The 19,463-nt window shown below is 44.9% G+C and overlaps 6 protein-coding genes across 8 annotated transcripts; 2 read left to right on the top strand and 4 right to left on the bottom strand.

Moving 5' to 3' along the window:
- Positions 1–2,099: 2,099 nt before the first annotated feature.
- Positions 2,100–2,786, top strand: LOC120423817 (uncharacterized). Its single transcript, XM_039587738.2, has 2 exons — positions 2,100–2,250; positions 2,309–2,786. The coding sequence occupies exons 1-2, from the start codon at positions 2,206–2,208 to the stop codon at positions 2,708–2,710; spliced, it is 447 nt and encodes a 148-aa protein (XP_039443672.1). The 5' UTR covers positions 2,100–2,205; the 3' UTR covers positions 2,711–2,786.
- On the bottom strand, positions 2,781–7,594 carry LOC120423812 (proline-, glutamic acid- and leucine-rich protein 1-like). The gene is made up of 4 exons (XM_039587732.2): positions 7,379–7,594; positions 5,140–5,356; positions 4,110–5,079; positions 2,781–4,015 (listed from the first exon to the last, which is right to left on the bottom strand). Exons 1-4 carry the CDS (start codon positions 7,481–7,483, stop codon positions 2,839–2,841), a joined length of 2,469 nt encoding a protein of 822 aa, XP_039443666.1. The 5' UTR covers positions 7,484–7,594; the 3' UTR covers positions 2,781–2,838.
- Positions 7,595–7,720: 126 nt separating this feature from the next.
- LOC120423814 (presenilin homolog) lies at positions 7,721–10,675 on the top strand. 3 transcript variants are annotated; one of them, XM_039587734.2, is made up of 6 exons: positions 7,721–8,175; positions 8,360–8,856; positions 8,917–9,236; positions 9,297–9,593; positions 9,754–10,055; positions 10,255–10,675. In XM_039587734.2, the coding sequence occupies exons 1-6, from the start codon at positions 8,011–8,013 to the stop codon at positions 10,408–10,410; spliced, it is 1,737 nt and encodes a 578-aa protein (XP_039443668.1). In that variant the 5' UTR covers positions 7,721–8,010; the 3' UTR covers positions 10,411–10,675. The 3 variants fall into 3 exon arrangements, with proteins under 3 accessions (XP_039443668.1, XP_039443669.1, XP_039443670.1); XM_039587735.2 differs by having other exon boundaries at positions 9,297–9,584; XM_039587736.2 differs by having other exon boundaries at positions 7,724–8,175; positions 9,297–9,527.
- Positions 10,339–12,130, bottom strand: LOC120423816 (HSPB1-associated protein 1). Its single transcript, XM_039587737.2, has 3 exons — positions 11,423–12,130; positions 11,240–11,364; positions 10,339–11,182 (listed from the first exon to the last, which is right to left on the bottom strand). Exons 1-3 carry the CDS (start codon positions 12,000–12,002, stop codon positions 10,697–10,699), a joined length of 1,191 nt encoding a protein of 396 aa, XP_039443671.1. The 5' UTR covers positions 12,003–12,130; the 3' UTR covers positions 10,339–10,696.
- Positions 12,102–16,797, bottom strand: LOC120423813 (ionotropic receptor 40a). The gene is made up of 7 exons (XM_039587733.2): positions 16,102–16,797; positions 13,954–14,555; positions 13,213–13,897; positions 13,016–13,156; positions 12,604–12,958; positions 12,301–12,548; positions 12,102–12,247 (listed from the first exon to the last, which is right to left on the bottom strand). The coding sequence occupies exons 1-7, from the start codon at positions 16,157–16,159 to the stop codon at positions 12,102–12,104; spliced, it is 2,235 nt and encodes a 744-aa protein (XP_039443667.2). The 5' UTR covers positions 16,160–16,797.
- Positions 16,798–16,942: 145 nt separating this feature from the next.
- On the bottom strand, positions 16,943–19,457 carry LOC128092460 (ubiquitin carboxyl-terminal hydrolase puf-like). Its single transcript, XM_052706303.1, has 3 exons — positions 19,311–19,457; positions 19,047–19,254; positions 16,943–18,439 (listed from the first exon to the last, which is right to left on the bottom strand). The coding sequence occupies exons 1-3, from the start codon at positions 19,422–19,424 to the stop codon at positions 17,625–17,627; spliced, it is 1,137 nt and encodes a 378-aa protein (XP_052562263.1). The 5' UTR covers positions 19,425–19,457; the 3' UTR covers positions 16,943–17,624.
- Between the last annotated feature and the right edge of the window lie 6 nt (positions 19,458–19,463).

The raw sequence follows: 19,463 nt of genomic DNA on the forward strand, positions 1-19,463 counted from the left end.
ACAATGACTGGTTCTGAATTCAGAAATCAGGTCCAGAAATAGTAAATTGAAATGAAAACTTAATCACCATATGTAAAATGCTTCTACCAACAACACAAAGAAAACCATGTTTTGATTGATACAATCAAATGAATTGAATTTGCAGGCCAAGGATTGATACCTAAGAGCATGCAATGGCACTGACCTTGTTGCGTGCTCTTCGGTTGACGTCCACGTAAGGAACATCCTGGAAGGAGCGTAACTAACTACATCCGTAGTTCTGTTAGATCATCCGAATTATCTTGATCAGAACAGTATAGCTCTGGTTCCTTGCGAGTGTCCTATTTTCTTACCTCCACGTTGGCTTGGTTTTCATGATGACCTAGCTGGTGGCCTGTGGAAACGGATCGTAAACCTTTGACCACCGCGGGTCAGAGTCGAGACGGCTAAAAGAAAGGGGCGCGACAATGTGGGAAAGGGAAGTAATTTGTGATTGTAGACGGTATTGTTTTGATTCGCAGTATGTTGAGTCAACTGCTGTGGATGTACCTGAAACATCACAGAACGGGGTTTCTATTCTTTCCATTTTTATCTACCATCTATCTTCTGTTTTTATTTTACTCAACTGATTCAAACTTATTCACTGATTCTTCTGTTTACTATCCACAATTTGGTTTTGATTTTTTATTAACTCTTGATTCTCTTAACTCTCAACTATATTTGACTAACTAATACTGCTGTAACAAACTGTCAGTTTTCCCTTAATTTGGTAGCAATGTCAATTCTGTTTATCATTTGCCTTTTCTTTATATATCTATTTGAATAATTTCGTCTGCCCTATAAGTTGTCCTTAATACAATCTAAGCTAACCTCTATTTATTACTTATTATTTATTTCTACATCTACTACATAAATCACTATCTTTCTTTTACTATTGATTCTTTACATAGTATATTTCTTTCACTGCCCATTGTTTTGAATCTTCACCTTTTTCTTAAGCAAGTGAGGTTCGAGCCCTTACTCAATTTATGGAATGATCAAAGGATTAACACAAATATTACTATTGTACTTTTGGTAAACTTTTATAACATGCTTAGGACCAAAATATTGTAACAAAACACCGCGACAAAAGAAATAGCAACAGATAAACACGACTCAACACTAGGAAAAACTTCAGGAGGAAAACAACACCCAGTAAAATAACAAGTAGTTTTTGAATTCAAACTAAAATAAAACAGTTTTTGCTTTAATGAAAGTTGATAGGCACACTATAGATGGTTAGGCGCTTATACTTGCATCAAACCCTACGTAATGTACCACCCCCGGCCGAGTTAAAATGCGTAACCGGAAAAGAAGGTGTGCATGCCTGGCACGAACACTCAAAGCGTGTTCTAGCGTGCTGCTCGTACTGACTCAGAGCAAGGGTGAGATGTAGGTGTAAGGGCAGTGCGTGTTCGTCGGGAACCTGGTGCATAAGATCGGTCAAGGCCCGTTCTTACACTGAAAATTGCGAATTGCGAATTGCGAATTAAGAATTTAGTAATTCAAGAATTTAAAAATTTAAAAATTGAGAAATTTAAGAATTTTAGAATTAAGAAATCCAAGAACATAAGAATTTGAGAATTCATAAATTTGAGGATTTTTGAATTTAGAAGATCAAGAACTTGAGAATTGAAGGATTTGTAAATTTTAAACATAATTTTCATAAATTTAAAACCATAGGAATTTAAAGTTTAGATTGTTTGAAATTTTAGTTCGTTTTTTCTTGTTTTTTTCTTCAATTCTAATTTTTGGAACTCTTTTTAAATTTGGTGATTTTAAAAAAGGTTGTAAATGGTGTCTTTCACTTATGGGACAATGACTGGTTCTGAATTCAGAAATCAGGTCCAGAAATAGTAAATTGAAATGAAAACTTAATCACCATATGTAAAATGCTTCTACCAACAACACAAAGAAAACCATGTTTTGATTGATACATTCTGAATCAAGATTTAAATGTTTTTCTAAAAACAAACATTGCCGCCAAATGGCCGATCGGGAATGATGCCTTTCAGAGCCTAAAAGGTGTGACTAAGATAACGCTCGTCATTTTTGCAGACTGATAAACAAAGCCAATCAAGCTTATCTATATTGTTAGCCGTTGAATTGCTCTACAAGCGCGCAAAGCCAAAGTATTGTACAGTTGTGAATCAGCTCCGAGGATTGATAGCTGCAAAAAAGTTCAGAATGAAATTCCTAACTTGTTTTATTTTTGCCTTGTTCTGTGTTCAGGTGAATTCGCAAGCTGACATTTATTTAAATATTCAACAAAATAAAGTTTGCTGTTTAGTTTTCAGTTGCTGAGGATCCTGAGGTGAAACCAAAATTTTTAACGTGCGATTTCGACGTAAATCTCAGTCTCGATAAAAACCCAGACAATGCCAAATATTTACCGGAAGAATGCCAAAATTTGAACGACATAGACAAAGCCCTTCTGATGGAGGAAGCTCTGAACTTTGAAAAGTTCAATTCAAAGTTGCAAAACTACGAGAAAGGCTTGGGCCTCGATACCGAAGACGAAATTTACAAAGACTGGGATTTCCGGGATGAGCTGTATGCGGACGCTTCGCTGCACTTGTGTGGGAACAGTTCTGTGAAGCTGGAGGAATACGTCGGCTGTCTAATGGAAAAGCGCGATCAAATGGTGGAGAAAATAAATGAACGAATCGCTGCGAAGAGGGTGGAGCGATAAAAAGAGTAAATAATAAACGGCGTTATTTGTCTGTGTTAAGGCTTTCTTTCACAAAGTAGACCTGAATTACTTGAGAGTGTAAACTGTTGTTATTAACAAGATAATGTGAAAAGCACTTACATCATCGATTAAACGTCCTCGTTGAGTTCATCCACAAACTCTGCCACGAGGTCATCTACGCGTGCAAGGATATCGTCATCGCCTTCCGCAATTTTGGCGCGTTTTCCTTCAACATCCTCACTTTGTTGCGATTTCTCCTCTGCTTCCGGTTTGCGTTTCTGTGCACTGGTTGGAGTTTTGACGTCTCCAATCGATTGCGTCGGTTTCTTGGGCGTTCCCAACTTTTCAACGGATGGTTCTTCGGCTGCTGGCTTCGGTTCTTCTGTCGGCTTCTTAGGAGTTCCTTGCAGCTTGCTTTCATTAGTCTGCTCCGTTTCAACCACCTCAATCTCATTATCTTCCTCGGAGTCCAGGACGATCGCAGCCGACTCAACCGTCTTTTCAGCGGTTGACTTCTGCAGTTCGCCCCGGTTGAAGTCAGCCTCGGTTTCGTCGTCACCCAGATCGTAGACCACCGTCGAGGGTTGATCTTCTTCGATCGTAATCTCTTCTACCCGAGCTATCGGTTCGTCCTCTTTCGGTGAATCGTCCGATTCGCTTTGCATTTCCGAACTTTCCTGCGTTTTTACCTTTTCGAACGTGATCGGCATCGAGCGTTTCTCCTTTTCCTGGAAGAACACCGCATTCAGCGGGTGCTTCTTCTTTGCCGCCAGCATGTCCTTGACGGCATTCTCTTCCAGCGGGAAGTAGAACACCTCCTTGCGTGGATGAAGAAGCGTTTCCGCACCCCGTGCCAGTTCGGCGGCCTTCGAGCGGACATCCACGTTTGGATCTTGGCTTTCCGCGGCGCTGAACATGGTCACGCCGTACTGTAACGGTGGCGGACACAGGTGGTGCGGATTGATGATTAGCGAGTTCAAAGCAACGAGCAAGGCCTGGCGACAGTTGGGCTCAAAGTATAGATTCTGTTTGGCTCCGGTGTTCAGCTGTGAAAATACCGACACGCACAGCGAGACGATCTTTTCCTGCAACAGCTTTTGCATCACGGGTTTGATGAAGCAACCGGCCGCATCCAGAACCTTGGCCAGACAGCGCAGCGCTGCGAGACAGAGCACCTCGTTGCAGTAATCGGACTGCAGATGTTTCGAGATCTCCAGCGATCCGGAGGTGTGATTTTTAGCGAGAGCCGTTGCAGCGTTCTGCTCCTTTTGGAGCTTCTTCTTTGCCTTGGCGGATAGTTTTTGGCTGATGAAAAAGGGATTTATGTTCATTAAATTAAAACAAATTACTGTGTCTATTGAGCTAGCTGTTGAGAAATAAAATATAACATAATACTCACCGACTAGCGTTCACCTGAAGCGTGACTTCCGGTTCGTACGGCGCGACGTCTTGCACGATGTTCTCCAGCAAACTGTCCGAAATCTCCTCAACCCCGCTGCCAAATTTGACCGTCTCGCACCACACCACAATGCTTCCGTAGACTTTGGTTCGCAGTGAAATGTACGACTTCTTACGGCCCTTGCCGTCTACCGTGACTGTACCCTTCAGGCACTGATCAAACAGGTCCGTTAACAGGTTGCGAAACGGGAACAGGTACGACTTGAGCACCAGCACCATTCCATCCAGCAGCTTCAGCAGCTGCGTTTGGATCTGCGGAAGAAACATTCCGAGGGCCACGTTCTCCAAAATTGAGTTCTTCGCCATCATTTGGCAGCTCACGGAGTGACCTCGAAGAACGACATTAAGGAGTTTCATCGGACGGAAAGGCTTCGCCACCGGATAAGCCCCTACAACGGCCTTCTCGAGATAACAAATCAAATTCAGCAGTCGCGTCACAATACGCCGCGCAGCATCGACAGGTTCATCTTCGACGACCAGCGCGGGCAGCTTCAAACACTCTAGATTCTCGTCCACATCGAACGTTTCCGGAGTGTGCTCAAACACGCGACCCAACAGCTCATGGATCGAGTCCACAAGTTTGCACTGATACTCGTCCCAGGTTTTCTTGTGTAGAGTTCCGTGCTGTCCACCGCCACGAATCTGCTGCAACAGCAGGAGACACGTTCCGGTGCGATGCACAACACTGGCATCGTCCGAATCGACCAGCGAGTACAGATAGTCTTCGATACGATTCTTTGCGGAACCAGTAACTCCCGGATAGTGCCGCATGGCCGTTTCCAGAAACTCAAGCGTGGCAGCACGAGTCGAAGAGTCCGCGTTCGACGTAACGTTGTCCAGCAACTTTGGAATGTTGCTGATGATCAGCTTGTTCAAGTCGGAAGACTCCAGCGACTTTAGCAACAGTTGTTCTAAAAAAAATCAGATTTCTTTGAACAAAACCCAAAATCCCACAGCAACAAAAAACTCACTCAACACATCGTACGCCAGCGGGACGGTCGCCACGTGGCCCCTCTGGTTGCAAACCTTGGCGCACACGTTGATGTAGTACTGGAGCTTTCCTTCCAGGATGTCCAGCGGGCACTGGGGGATCAGGTGGGCGAGAGCGGTCAGTCCACGGTCTCGCGTTAGGGCACTGCCCAGTAGGGACCCGATTTTGGCGAAATGGGACTCGATTTCGTGCTGGGGCTGGAACAAAATGTTTATTGCATATTTTTGTTATTTGTATTATTTTTGATATTTGACTTTTGAGGATCTGTAATGTATCTGCAATAAAATTAATAGCTCCAACGTGAAATTCGAGTACATTGCCTTAACTGCATAAAATTTGCCACGGAAAATGCACTTCCCAACCTTGGATGCAGCAAATTTAGCGTTTCCTAAAGACATAATTCAATTTCAAGTATCTAACAACTATCTATCTAATTGCGTTCTAAAATTGAGTTTAGATTGCTGATGTAATTACACACAACGATTAGGCTGAATTCTCTGAGCAAAATAACACTTTGAACAGTTACAAATTAATTTTGAAAAATCGCAGTCTTTCTTACCAGAAACTATTTTTATTAATTTTTAATTGCTTGAAAAAAAAAAAAAAGACTGATCAAAAATGATTTTCTGGCGTTCTCTTATCGTTGTATGTTAACATTTAAATAACATTTAGACTGGTTGCAACGCGGCTCTACTTTGTTCTAGCTGTTTCATTTTTTAAATAGAACTGAAACAGACCACCCGCAACGCGGAGTTGCAGTTTTATTTTTCGAGCAGTATTTTGAAACAGGAATAAAACTGCTCGACGAGTTTGTTTCAAACGTGAGACGATTTGGAACTGGAATAGAACTCAGTTTCAAAAAAAAAATCAGATATATAGAGATATCCACGTATTCTTACACACACACTATGATGCTGTGTTGATAATCATACGCACACAATTAAAAGCATTTTTGAAACAACATTTAGATCAGCGCGTTGCGAGCACCGTGTTCTAGTTTCATTTCCGCCAGTTCTGAAAATTTAAAACTGCTCGCAATTTGAAACAATTATAAAACATCGCGCTGCAGACAGTCTTATGGAGCACCTTCATTCGAGCAGTTTTTGTTTTTTTCTACAATGTAGGTATTCCTTATGGGAGAACTGTAATTTCTACCACTCGAATCCGGCGCTCCATTATCGTTATCGAACGCCATTCCGGTCAAGTCTACGTCATAATGGAGCACCGGATTCGAGTGGTAGAAATGACAGTTCCCTAAAAGAATATATTGTAGAAAAAAGCAAAAAACTGCTCGAATGGAAATGCTTCATTAATGGAGCACCCGATTCGACTGGTAGAAATGACAGTTCTCCCATAAGAAATACATTGCAAAAAAAAAATGCAAAAACTGCTCGAATTGAAAAGCTCCATACACGCTTACCAGGCGATCGCAATTTTTGAGATCGATGTCGCAAAAAGGAGTTCACTTATGTCATCTCAATTTTGAGATCAATTTCTTTTGTTTACATTCGCAATTTTGAGTTGGATAATGTGAACTAATTTTTGCGATGACACTTAGCTGTTTTTCGATATTCTTGCGGTATGCGGGAAAGTTTGGACTTAGTGAAAAAATTTATTTCTGTTTTGACAGCTGAGTTCGAGCAAACAACAAAGAAGTCCCCGGGTAAGATCAAATCGGGAAGAGAACCGTGGATGTATTGAAAAGGGTGGATCGAGTGGACAAAGAATTTAACAGGTTCTCCAATCGACCTATCCTTTTCATCCACGGTTCTCTTTCCGTTACGATATTCTCCGGTGAAAAACGGGGAAAACAAAATGGTCATAATTGTTTTGTTTTTTTTTTTCAGTTCAGTGACGGAGGGCACCACAATCGTAAACTTCCTCCCCGGCCCAGGTCAGTCAAACGGCTTCCGCTACAAGGCAGCTTTCCTCCGCCGGTTTACCCGCCTTTTCCGGAACCGATTTCCTGCTTTCCCGGCGATTTTCCCGGTACCGAAAGCATCTCAATTTTGAGATCGAGATGCCCATCTCAATTTTGAGATCGAGATGCCCATCTCAATTTTGAGATCAAGTTGCTCATCTCAACGTTGAGTGGTTTCACTTTTAGCCGGTTTGCGACGTTCATCTCAAAATTGAGATCGACTGGTTAGCGTGTATATAAATTTTTAAAGACAGTACACAATCTTTCAAATCTGTGCCATTCTCAGCGGGTAACTCACCTCGGTCCATAAAGTTTGATGTTCGTCAAGCGCGACCAACAACTGCCTAAAATTTCCCTCCTTCACGTCCACGACACCACCAAAAATTTTAGAAACTCCTTCCATCTTTATATTCCAAAAATCTTCACAAAAACTCAGATTATTCGTGAAATAACCCGCACGATTCCAACACGTGCGTCCACAACACACGATAAACAAAAGTCACTCACCAAAACCGGCCATCGATTGAGTTGTGTCAAATTGGAGCGCCCATCGAATGACATATGACGTCTGGTTGTCATTTGACGGACTACGCATGACTTTCTCCCGTTGGCGTTTGTTATGCTGAAACCTGGAAAGAGTGAAATTTTGGCCAAGTTAAAAACACGAAATTTACCTGTAAAACTAAAGTTTTGTTTAAATTACCACCTTCGCGTCCGTCCCATGGCTCGACTGCACCGTTTGTCACTCGATCGTCCCGCTTGCTGAAGCTCTAGACGGCACCTGCTGGTCGCGAATAAAAGGGTGAATCATTTCAGCGAAACAAAAAAGAAAAAATAAGGTCAGCGTCTGGGACGGATCTGGAGGAGGAAAGAGTCCCTCCAGAGTAAACTAATCGCCAAAGGAGAAATCCGAACAGCCAGGTGGCGCGGATGGATGGTCATATCAACATTGACCATCCTGCTCCGGCGACGACCAGCACTGTAGGCGGTTCCGGTGGACCGGGTGATTCCACCGACGGGCGCAGTTCTTCCAAGAAGCGGTGGCAGAAAATGCCACAACAGGATGGCGGAACGGGAGGACATCCGTCGTATGGGGTGAGTATGGCCGTTTGAAACTGGAAAGCCAATAGTCAAAGTAGTTCTGCCGTAACATAACCGGAATGGTGTTGAATAACGTAGATCACGTCAGTTAAATCGATTTCGAGAGTACTTAAAGTACACATCTGTGTTTGGGAAGTGCAATAGCTTGTAAACAGCGATCTTTCTCATCTTGCTCCAGACAACCGACTCCGTGCCTCACGTAACGATACGTGACCCTAGCAGTAGACCCGGCGGTCCCGCAGTGTCCCGTTCGGGACAGCCCGGCAGCCAAGCGCGCCCTCCCGGTGGCGATGGCCCACCAGGTAGCTCCGCCGCTGCCCGCCACCAGCAGGAGGAAGAGGAGGAAGGTCTCAAGTACGGTGCCCAGCACGTGATCAAGCTGTTCGTGCCGGTGACGCTGTGCATGCTGGTTGTGGTCGCCACGATCAGTTCGATCAACTTTTACTCGACCAAAGACGTGTACCTGGTGTACACTCCGTTCCATGAGCTGTCCGATGACACCGGGACGAAGATCTGGAACGCACTGGCGAACTCGCTGATCCTGATGACGGTGATCGTGATCATGACCATTTTGTTGATTGTGCTGTACAAGCGGCGTTGCTACAAAATTATTCACGGCTGGCTGATCATGTCGTCGCTGATGTTGCTGTTTCTGTTTAGCTACCTCTACATGGAGTAAGTTGTAGTGATCTGAGGTTCGTAGTCTGAACATAGCTAATTATTTGTTGACCCTAGGGAAGTCCTCCGAGCGTACAACATTCCGTTCGACTACCCGACGGCCCTGCTGTTGATGTGGAACTTTGGTGTGGTCGGCATGATCTCGATTCACTGGCAGGGTCCGCTGCGGTTACAGCAAGGCTACCTGATCTTCATCGCGGCCCTGATGGCACTGGTATTCATAAAGTATCTCCCAGAGTGGACCACGTGGGTCGTACTGGCCGTCATCTCGATCTGGGACTTGATCGCAGTGCTAACGCCTAAAGGTCCGCTCCGGATCCTGGTCGAAACGGCTCACGAACGGAACGAGCAAATCTTCCCAGCCTTAATCTATTCTTGTAAGTGCGGTAACAGCTTCAAGTTTTCCCAGCAAACGATCGATTTCCCTCCCATTTTAGCAACCATCATGTACTCGTACATGGGAACGCACTCGGACCCGAGCGAGGAAGCGCTAACCCGCGGTGAACGAGCGATCGGAACAGGCAGCACGGGTACGGTAACGACCAGCTACGGGTCCACCGGAACGCCCGTGCACAGTATGTCACAGTCGTCAACGCCGGCGCATCAACCGGCAAACCAACAGCAACGGCAGCAGCAACCACCCCCGCCACGTCCGGATAATGCCGAAGGTACGCCCCTGGTCTCGTATCGAGAGAACGCGGCTGTGCGAACTGCAGCCGGTCAAGGTCATCCGGGTAACACGCTTTTGATGCTTTTGACGAGCTATCGGGGATAGTAAGGTTGTGGTGCCGGGTTTTAGTAGCAACTAACGTTTAGTTTAACTGTAGTCACGACCTAGAAAGATGATCGATGGGTAGTCATACCAAAACACTTAACCCTACCGTTGTTCCACAGATCAATCCGGTGGCTTCACGCAGGAATGGGCCGACGCGTCCGGCCAACGGGTAACCCGCCGCCAGATCGAGGTCCAAGCCAACATCGCCAGCAATCCGAACCGTCCCGAGTACCGTACGGTCACGGCGGGAGCGCGCGGTGGAACCGGCGACTCCCAGCAGGTCCCGCTGTACGAACAACCGGAGGAGCGTGGCATCAAGCTCGGTCTCGGGGATTTTATCTTCTACTCGGTGCTGGTCGGCAAGGCGTCCAGCTATGGCGACTGGAACACGACGATCGCCTGCTTCGTGGCAATTTTGGTGGTAGGTGTTGTGTTTTGGACGCCCTGGGGCCTCCTGAGGGCGCAGCACAAATCGGCAACATGGCAAATTTGCAAAATGCTAAGTTTCTCTCGGACCCTGCTAGAGATCAGCCCTGAATGATACAACTGTCTTGTAGCAGGGTCTCGCAGTTGGGCAAATCGAGTGCATTCTAAATCATTCCCCATTTTTCCTTTTCCAGGGCCTCTGTCTAACCCTGCTGCTGCTGGCCATCTTCCGGAAGGCCCTGCCGGCGCTACCGATCTCAATCTTTTTCGGACTGATCTTCTGCTTCGCCACCAGCGTGATCGTGAAGCCGTTTACCGAGGCGCTCGCCTCCGAGCAGGTCTTCATCTAGTTTCCGTAGGAGTGCGGGACGGCTCGAGTTTTAAGTAGACTAGTGTGCTTCTTATTATACTGTAATCATTCTAACTTATCGAACCCGCGCGAAGAAAGTGAGGTCCAGCGGAATGCAGCGGAACGGAAGGGACGCAACAATGACTATAAACTCTAATATATAAACTAAGCGCATTAGCTATCATTATCAATACACTAGGAATTTCATATTTTTTAATCCAGCTACGTAGTTAACGTGTTTTGTACAATTTATCATTTAAACCAATTTAAATAAAACGGATACAAAGCTAAACCGGACTATTTCCTCTCTCCAGCAGACAAGCCTTTATCAACTCGATCACTTGGGGTCGACACGCTGCGTTGATACTTCGACCGGCTTGCCGATTGTTCTCTTCTTCGTCGCTGGTCCCGTTTCTGGCAGGATCGTACCGCAAACTGTTCCGTTTCATAAGGCTGAAGAACTCCCAACTGTTCAATTTAGGCACGAAACTTGCGTGATCTGCGTGCGTCTTCAAGAGATGCTTGAGTTTTTCTTGGGGAAGGTAATTCGAAGAGTGTCGCTCCGATGCTAAACGGCTTCGTTTGATTGTGGTCTTTTGGTTCAGAAGGTATTCTAGGGTCGTTTGCAGGTCTTGCTGGGACGAAGAATCGAGTTCGGCGAGCTCGTTAGGGTTTATGGCGTAGCGCAAGCATTCCGGTGTTAAACTCTCCGAGTAATCCTGGATGATCTGACGAGTGATGCACTCTGAAATCTGCTCTTCCGTGTCGGTTTCCTAAAATCATAAGGTCATGTCAGTTTTTAGATCATTACCGAGGTCACCTAATCTTACCAACTGAATCCACGTGTTGAAATTCAGCGAAGGCTCCAAGTTTTCGACAAAATGCCACCATTTTGGAGGAATTATCAGTGCCGTTCCTGGTTCCAGAACCACATGATACGCATCGTTCTCCATCCCTAAAAGTTTGCAATTGCTATTAACCATCCTCAACCAATAAGAAACTTTACCACCAACCGATAACACTAGAATACGCCTCCGGCGAGTAAAAGTTCTCCTCGCAGTACACGCTGGACTCCTCGTACGGAACCCTGGTCGGCGACAGCTTCGCGTCCGGTGGAAACAACAGCCACCGTTTCCGACCGCGAACCTGCACAACAATGTTACACCCGTACGTATCGTAATGGCAAGGAGTGTGCGCCCCCTCGGATCCGATCCAAAACGAAACATCCTCGCGAATCTCCGGAAAGCCAAACGCACTAAAGTCGATCCCGGTTCGGCAAATCTCCCGAAGTTCCCCAACGCTTCGATAGCTGTACGAAGCCCAGTTCTCGCGGAAGTGACCTTGGCCGGTGGTTGCGTTCACGAAGAACTCAGCCATGGTCATCCGCGCCTTACTGCGGGTTCGTTCCCATTGAGGTCGTGACCCGTTTAGCTTGGAGCCACACTCGAACGTGATTTCATCTTCTTCCTTGTCAAGATATCCAAGCCACTCTTCGAACGGAACATCGAAACAGTTCCAAGGAAGCTGCAGGTTCCGCAGCACTACCGGTTTGTCCACATTCAGCACTAAATCTTTAATAACCGTCGAATCCATAATTCGGTGCAACTGCAGTAAGCATCGCGCAGTGAAATTGTTTGTAAACAAAGCAACTCAAACTTGTATGTTCATGTGAAACATTTCCGAAATGTTTCATTACTCTTCGTACAATTTTCGAAGTGAACGTCGGATCGCCGTCCAAATTTTGCGAACGATCCGACCAGTTCGAGTCAGAACGCCCAAAAACCGTTGATACACGGATTTGATGCCCTTGAGCTGGTTCTCTACCAACAATATGATTGCTGCAATTTTTTCGAATTTAAAATCCGTCCAGAGATCAAATCGTAACACCTACCTCCCACGGAGTGTCCAAATCCCAACGCCAGGAACGCTCCCTGCAGCATCCGCAGATTCATCGGCTGCAGCTTCTCGCTGCTCTCGGCACTCTTCTTCGCCTTGCCGGTCGCGTCCACTCCGTCGTCCGACTTGGTACTCTCAACGGTTTCATCCGCAAATTGACCTCCCGACTTACTACCGAACATCCGCTCGTACTCTGCTACCGTAATCTTTCCGATGATGCCCGCTTCAAAGAGGCGCATGATCCTGCCGGTAACCACGATTAAGAGCTAGAAATACACTCACGCAAGAATAAACTCACACTTCATTCAGGCTGTCCAGGAACGGTGACCCAAACTGGACGGCCACGGCCGAGTAGCGGGTGTACAGGTTATCGCTCAGCTGAAACCGGTGGGCTCCGTAGCGTTTGGTGTTGAAGTAGAGCGTCTCGCGACCCCCAAAGACCGCACGCTTCGAGTTGACGAGCAGAATTTGAATGCCCTCCTCGACAGAGCCCACGAGGTAGGACTCGTTGTCCGAATGTCGTTGAGTTATGCGGTACAGCCGCTGTAGGATTCCGGTGCTGTTGGCCAAGGCCACTTGGAACGCACTTTGGCGTTCCACGAGCAGCTGATAACACGAGTTTTCCATGAGTACCTCAAGCTTACCGAGGGTGTCTACGAGTTGGAAAAAGTTTAGGTTAGGTTTAGACCTGAAAAGACATTCGAGTTTACTTATGGGTCCTTCGCGGGCTGGTCGTGCAAGTTGAGACGTGAGCTGAGCAGAGTAAACGTCCCCCAAAACGTAGGTTGCGCAGAGCCACAGTAAAATTGAGAAGAACCTCGCCACGTGACCGTTGTATGGAATGGTAGCAGCTGTAACGAAAATCAAGTTAGTGAGATCATCAAGCCCAACCTTGACCGTAACCTACACTGTCTCAAGTACACATTGATCGTGTACCAGACGCACCGATTCAAACTCGGATGCTGCGGAGTTCCGGCAATGTCCGCTCGCGGAACAATTCCATAATTCATTTCCCGGATGTACTGCATATCGTAAAAGGGTGGCCCCCGACGAACCTGCAATCGGCGAGCCTTAACTAGCGTACCCTTCATCCAGTCCTCCAGCCGGAAAGGCATAGCAATGATCAGGTACAATACCGGTCCCGACAGAATGATTGTGAATATCACCAGCGGCCACACCGTAATCTGAAACGGCCGAACTAACGCTAACGCTTCGCTCAACTTTCTGGGCGCGTGCGTAACAAACGCCGCCGAATCGGCCAAGGTGAAGAACGAAAACTCGACTGCTTGCATGCGTTCCCAAGTGACGGCGACATCGCCGAGGAACAGGTCGACCTCCCGACGCTGAAGCATCCCTAGCGCACCGGAAATGCTAACGTTGTCACCCGAGCCCATGGCCGTCCCTTGGATTTTCTCTTCCGGTTCAATGTACCGAAAGGTAAAGTTCATCCTGGCCGCGATCAGCTGCATTAGATTGTGGTCCCGACCACCGGTTACCTGAAACGACGTCACGTTAGCCATGTCGAACTCCGTTTCCGTATCGTTGCACGACTCGTTCAGGTTGGTGTAGCTCAGGAAGTGCCACGGAGGTTTCTGAAACAAGGTAGCCTTCAAGTTATCAATACCTCAGCAAACCCCTCACACCTTACATGGATAACCGGGATGGTAAACACCCGACCCTCAAAGTTCTTGTAAACTTCCGTTGGAGTCGGCAGCAACGGAACCCGCTTGAAAGTCATGTCGCTTCCATCGAACCAGTTCGCGCTCAGCAACTCGCCGCGGTTGTTCGGCTTGGCCTGGTTGTAGAATATCCGGAAGATCTTCTTCTTCGGGTTCGTAATGACCGCCACGCGGAGAGGTTCCCTCAGCAGGGCTCGATCGAGACCGGCTGGAAGTCGGCGAGCACCCCAGTAAAAAATGTACAAGCTAAGCCGATGGGCGAGTCGTCGATCTACGAGATCCACAAGCATGTCTGCCGGATGGCAAAGCAGCAGGCTTGTTGTATCCAGCGAGTTTTTCAAGTTATTAGCAATGTACTCGAAGTACTGTTCCAGGTCGTAGAAAATGCAGGTCGGAATATTGTAGGAATGAATCGCCACCGTAAGGCGGTCAATTTTGTTGATTTTTGTTTCGTTCAAGACCAGAAGGACCAGCGTTTTCGGTGACAGCAGATTGATCATTTCGGAAAGGCCGGTAACCATTCCGGAGTGGTTTGACGGATCCGCGATTGGTACCAGCTGCGAGTGGTAGGCTTGTGGGCAAAGGAAATGATAACACGCAGAAAAATAAGGCATATTTGAATCAACAAAACGTTTTGTTGATTTGAAAATCAAGATTTTTGTTGAATCAACGCTAAACGTCAAAGCATTTTTTTCAAAACAAAAAAAGATTTTTGTGGAATTGACAAAATCAAGGTTTGTTTCAACGCAAAATCGGCGTTGATTATATTCAACAAAAAAATTGTTGAATCAAACCTCGTACAGGCTGATTCTACAAAATATTTTTCTGCGTGAACGTGTGAGAATTCGGGCCAGGAAGTGAAGCAGGATTGAGTCACTGTAGAAAATCTTCAAGTTGTGTCAATTGCTTCAAAAATCTGTAGTGAAAAACTATTTAAACTGAATCCGATTTGTTAATATTTTTCGGTACCATCCGCAATGGTCAAACCATGCAATTTTGTACCTATAAGCTATTGTCTTTCATATGTTTATAGGACCTATTCAAAAAAAAAAAAAAAAAAAACTCTGGAATTATGAAATTCGAAAATCAAAAATTCCGAAGTTTTAAATTTTGAAGTTTTAGATTTTGTCAATTTTTTTTTTCTTATTAATATTTAAAATTTCTATTTTTTTATTTCTTGAAAATTCTTTTTTTAATTTTGTATTTCTCAAATGTTATGACTTTTTTAATTTTGAAAAACTTTTAAATGTTTTGGTTTTTTTATTTGTTTTTATGTTTTAATCTCTTGATTTTTCAATTTTTAATTTTGAAAAAAATATTTTTATTTTTTTAATTTATTAATTTTTTTCAATTGATTTAAACTTTTAGATTTTTTATGTTTAAGATTATTTAAATTAAGAACTTTTTGATTTCTTTACTACGCTTTGGATTTTTTTTTAATTTTGTTGTTGTTGTTTTTTAACTTTGTGAGATTTTGATTTTGAATTGAGTTGTTTTTATACTTTTAGTTTTTTTGCGAAGATTCAATTTTTTATTTGTTTTTAATTTAAATTAAATTGTTTAAATGTCTTGAAATGTTTATTTTTTATTTTTGAAATTTTAGTTTTTTTTTTGTATTTTTTTGGTGTTTTTTGGGCATCATTGCATGTGACAAGGGTAGCCAAGTGAAATCCAGATGAACTTGGAGCAAGTTTGCTACCGCGGTGAGCTTGCCATTGGGTGCCAATTTGATTTGCTTCGATGTTTGCCCTCCACTGTGGAGACACCCTTAGAACCAAGCTGCACCATTAACTCACTTTAAACGAAGATGTTCCAAGAAATACCGATATTTTTTCATCTTTTTCGACTAAAAAATCTGCTAAAACACTAACTTTAACCCTCTAACGCCCATGGCCCAGAGCACCACCAATTTTTGGCTTCAAAATTAAATTTCTCTTCAACCATGCATTTTTTCAACCTGGTTCAACCTGCATTAGTTTATATATAATGTTAACTTATAACCTTATAAAAATTTCATCTAATTTGGTCGATTCAATTACGAGTAATGTAGAAAAACCGTAAAAAATCTCGATTTTGCTCTGGGCGGGAAGGGGTTAATTGGACCACAACTCGCTTACCTTGCACAGAACTCCTACCGAGCAAGACGGCCAAGCACCAAACGATGCCCGCCTTCATCGCGATAGAATTCTCAACTGCTGCTGCTGGATGAAGCAGAAGGCTTTCAATCAAAACTTTTCAACTGAAAGCGAAACTGACTGCCGATTGACAGGGCCGTTCAAAACTCGCTCCATAATTGATGCAGCTAATCATTCCCGGGCGACAGCTCGCAAGCTCTTTGAGGGATTTGAGGACTTCTTCAAAACAGCTGATCGAACTGAAAGAAAAAAAACTTTTTTTTGTGAAAATTTAAACATTAACTTTTCATGTATTTCTTACGTGTGGGTGTGTGTGTTTGTTTGAATGTGAGTTTCTTCGATCATAATCTTACGTTGATACATGTTTTATGTTTGTTTTTAATTCGGTTGCTTGCTTGTTCACTTTTGCGTGTGTTTAAGTTAGACCGACCGGATTGTGGTGCTATGAGTGTGTGTACGTGGGGTTGAAAATGTGGGTGTGGCATGATTTCATTCGATTTGCATCCCTCTCTTTTTTCTGTTTTACACTTACAGCATAGTATAAATTAGTTTCGCTCACTTTTTTTCTTAGATGCGCTGGTTTAAAAAGGGGGGAGGAGAAGGAAAACTGTCATGACCAGCGACGATTTGTGCCACGCCCACCAAGGGAAGGAGGCGTGGCTTAACTCAACAAAGCCGCGCGCGCTCGCTCGCTCGCTCGCACTCACACGAAGAAATCAAATTCGGATTTTTTGTTAGCTTCTCTCTGCAGCTTCTCACAACAAAACTTAAGGACATTTTTTGTAGACTAGCTAGTTTAATAAATACGCGTTTTTTTATAGTGTTCACTTTTCTTTTCTCAATGATCTATAATATAATAATAATAATAGATAATAATATAGTTTAGCTTGTTGTTTAAATTATCCGTAATGTAAGAGCAGTAATAATAAAGAGCAAAAAATAAGAAAACAAACAAGAAACGGCAGCATTTAAACTCGCTAAATTGCTCATCGCTTCGTGAATCACCTTCACACTTTGATTCTCTTCTCTTAAAATTGTTATGTTGTGTATAAGATAAGAAACGTGTTTACCATTAAAAAAAATCCTACACGAGCACCTTTTCCCTTTATTTTTGCTTAAACGGAAACTACTTTCTTTCGGAATAAATTAAGGTTTTGTGTGTGTGTGTGTGTATTCCAAAATCTCTCTCTCTCTCACTTAACTAATTATTCCATCGTCCACAATCGATACGAGAAGGACACACTGGAAAAACGACTTTTGCGCAATTTTCGAAACCGAAAAAATCTTCTTTTTTTTATTTTGCCGCACGAAAGCTAAAATTTAGAAAATAAAACAGAACCAAGCGACTCGCGCTGTCCTAACTTTACTCAATCACTGTTACTTTTGTCTCTTGCGTTTTTTTTATTTTTGGTTGAAAAAGGGGGGGAAATTCTTAACTTTTAAAAACATCACAATTTTGGTTTGCCGAAACTGGTTTTACTTCTTCGCTCTCGAAACTCGTCTACTTACGTCGATTCCAGTCGATTCGCTTCGTCCTCTGGCACCCGCGGTGCCACCACCTGGGACTCTTCCTTCGTAACCGTCGTCTTCGTCGTCGTTGTCGCGGCCGGCTGTTCCTCGCTGGACGGATTCCTCCGCTTAATCTTGACCGGGCTGGGACAGCTCGTCGGTGTCACTTCTCTGGCCGTCGCTGCCGCAACTTCCTCAAGAACCGGTTCCTCTTTGTCGGCGGCTGCGGCCGCGGCCTCCTCCTTGCTCTTGTCACCTGTTGATGCACCCTCGCGGTTCCGTTCCTCCTCGTCGTCATCGTCCAAACACTCAAATATCAGCTCGATGTGGCTCTCGATGTCCTTGATAAGATTGCGCTGGTACAGCTCCTGCTCGCTCAGCTGCTTCGTCTGATCCGTCGTCGTCATCGTCGATTGTTCGGTTGACTTGTCGGTCTTGTCACCCTCTGGCTTCGTCCCGCCCTCAACCTTCTTATCGACCTCAACCTCGCCATCCTGGTCCATCTTCTCGTCCATCGGCACATCCTTCTCTTGCTCCTCTTCCTTCTTCGGCTCCTCGACAACCTCCGCGACCTTGTCGTCCGGTTTCGCACCATTCTCCGATCCTCCGTTGACGACCTCCTGCTGTTGTGGTGGTTTCGCTTCGGTCACCTCCTCCGAACTCGAGGCTTTCATGGCTTCTTCCACCTTCGGTGGATCGACCTGTTCCGGCTCGGAAGTTGTCGCAGTTGGCACAGCTGGTTGCTGCTGCTGGGTGGCCGGGATCGCCGCCGAACCGCTTGCCATCTTTCGCTTCTTCGGTGGGGTTTCCTCTGCAAAGGGGAGATGTTAGTAACGTTGCATTAGAATGGGTGTGTAGTCCTGACTTTTGCTGTAAAATGCGGAAAGATTTTGATCCCGCTGGATATGAGCATATAATTAAGCCTTGGATCTCGGGTAGCACGCCGACGAATTTGACAATTTCAGTGAAGATGAACTCTTCAGTGTTTCCAATTCAATTTTGCTATTAGCTTGTCGCTTACAGTAATATTTACTAGCAATGCTTCCTTTCCACTAAGATCTACAATCTGAAATGGTGGGCGCCGCTGTTGACCAGAATTGCAACAGATTGACAACAAATAGGAAATGGAATCGATATTTTAAAATCTTACCTTAAATAAGAAGGCAGAATCAGTATCGTATTACGGGCATGACTAAGTTGCAACGATTATTTTGTTTTTCTCGTTTCGTTTTCCTTTCAGATGTATCACACAAAAAGTTTTTTGCTAAATTTTAAAAATCGTTTATTCCACCAACCAAACATTGTTGCGCTCATCAGAAAATTGTAAAATGTTATCGCGAGTCTTGAAGCACTCTCTATCGCTCCCCCTTCTCAGAGCAGCACGTCCAAACACATAGAAAGCATCGAGACAAACTCACCGTCGCTGTACATCTCGTCCTTGAACTTGAGCAGCACCGAGTGCAGCGAGCCCTGCAGCAGCGCCTTGACCGCCGCCGGGATGCCCTTGCGCTGGCCAATGATCCGGATCGCCTGCAGGTCGCCGCAAATGTCCTCCAGGTTCGTCTTGTCCGGCAGCAGCTGGCAGATGGACTCGAGCAGCCGCGGCACCACCAGCCGGGACTTGACCTGCCGAGAGGACTCTCAGTTAGTAAACAGCTTTGGGAATTAGGTTATGAACTCACCTTTGGGTAGTAGATTTCGATAAAGTTCGCAATGACCGGATCGTTCAGCGAGAGCCGCTCGTCCCGCAGGATGTCGTCGATGTAATCCACCAGCAGTGGATTCTTGATCAGCATTTCCGAGTACCTGGCGGAGAAGACACAGTTTAGACTGAA

The sequence above is a fragment of the Culex pipiens genome, chromosome 1 (genome assembly GCF_016801865.2).
Source record: "Culex pipiens pallens isolate TS chromosome 1, TS_CPP_V2, whole genome shotgun sequence".
NCBI classification, from domain to species: domain Eukaryota; kingdom Metazoa; phylum Arthropoda; class Insecta; order Diptera; family Culicidae; genus Culex; species Culex pipiens.

What these genes read in the sequence shown, in the direction of transcription:
- LOC120423817 (XM_039587738.2), top strand. Translation starts at nt 2,206, where the DNA reads ATGAAATTCCTAACTTGTTTTATTTTTGCCTTGTTCTGTGTTCAG. An exon ending in TTGCCTTGTTCTGTGTTCAG is followed by an intron (nt 2,251 to 2,308) that starts GTGAATTCGCAA and finishes TTTGCTGTTTAG; the next exon opens with TTTTCAGTTGCTGAGGATCC.
- LOC120423812 (XM_039587732.2), bottom strand. Translation starts at nt 7,483, where the DNA reads ATGGAAGGAGTTTCTAAAATTTTTGGTGGTGTCGTGGACGTGAAGGAG. An exon ending in ATCAAACTTTATGGACCGAG is followed by an intron (nt 5,357 to 7,378) that starts GTGAGTTACCCG and finishes ATTTTGTTCCAG; the next exon opens with CCCCAGCACGAAATCGAGTC. An exon ending in GCTGGCGTACGATGTGTTGA is followed by an intron (nt 5,080 to 5,139) that starts GTGAGTTTTTTG and finishes GATTTTTTTTAG; the next exon opens with AACAACTGTTGCTAAAGTCG.
- LOC120423814 (XM_039587734.2), top strand. Translation starts at nt 8,011, where the DNA reads ATGGATGGTCATATCAACATTGACCATCCTGCTCCGGCGACGACCAGC. An exon ending in CCCAGCCTTAATCTATTCTT is followed by an intron (nt 9,237 to 9,296) that starts GTAAGTGCGGTA and finishes CTCCCATTTTAG; the next exon opens with CAACCATCATGTACTCGTAC. An exon ending in GCTTCGTGGCAATTTTGGTG is followed by an intron (nt 10,056 to 10,254) that starts GTAGGTGTTGTG and finishes TTCCTTTTCCAG; the next exon opens with GGCCTCTGTCTAACCCTGCT.
- LOC120423816 (XM_039587737.2), bottom strand. Translation starts at nt 12,002, where the DNA reads ATGGATTCGACGGTTATTAAAGATTTAGTGCTGAATGTGGACAAACCG. An exon ending in GGCGTATTCTAGTGTTATCG is followed by an intron (nt 11,365 to 11,422) that starts GTTGGTGGTAAA and finishes GCAAACTTTTAG; the next exon opens with GGATGGAGAACGATGCGTAT. An exon ending in TCAACACGTGGATTCAGTTG is followed by an intron (nt 11,183 to 11,239) that starts GTAAGATTAGGT and finishes TTATGATTTTAG; the next exon opens with GAAACCGACACGGAAGAGCA.
- LOC120423813 (XM_039587733.2), bottom strand. Translation starts at nt 16,159, where the DNA reads ATGAAGGCGGGCATCGTTTGGTGCTTGGCCGTCTTGCTCGGTAGGAGT. An exon ending in TTACCATCCCGGTTATCCAT is followed by an intron (nt 13,898 to 13,953) that starts GTAAGGTGTGAG and finishes ACCTTGTTTCAG; the next exon opens with AAACCTCCGTGGCACTTCCT. An exon ending in CAATGTGTACTTGAGACAGT is followed by an intron (nt 13,157 to 13,212) that starts GTAGGTTACGGT and finishes TTTTCGTTACAG; the next exon opens with CTGCTACCATTCCATACAAC.
- LOC128092460 (XM_052706303.1), bottom strand. Translation starts at nt 19,424, where the DNA reads ATGCTGATCAAGAATCCACTGCTGGTGGATTACATCGACGACATCCTG. An exon ending in TCGAAATCTACTACCCAAAG is followed by an intron (nt 19,255 to 19,310) that starts GTGAGTTCATAA and finishes TCCTCTCGGCAG; the next exon opens with GTCAAGTCCCGGCTGGTGGT. An exon ending in GGACGAGATGTACAGCGACG is followed by an intron (nt 18,440 to 19,046) that starts GTGAGTTTGTCT and finishes TCCCCTTTGCAG; the next exon opens with AGGAAACCCCACCGAAGAAG.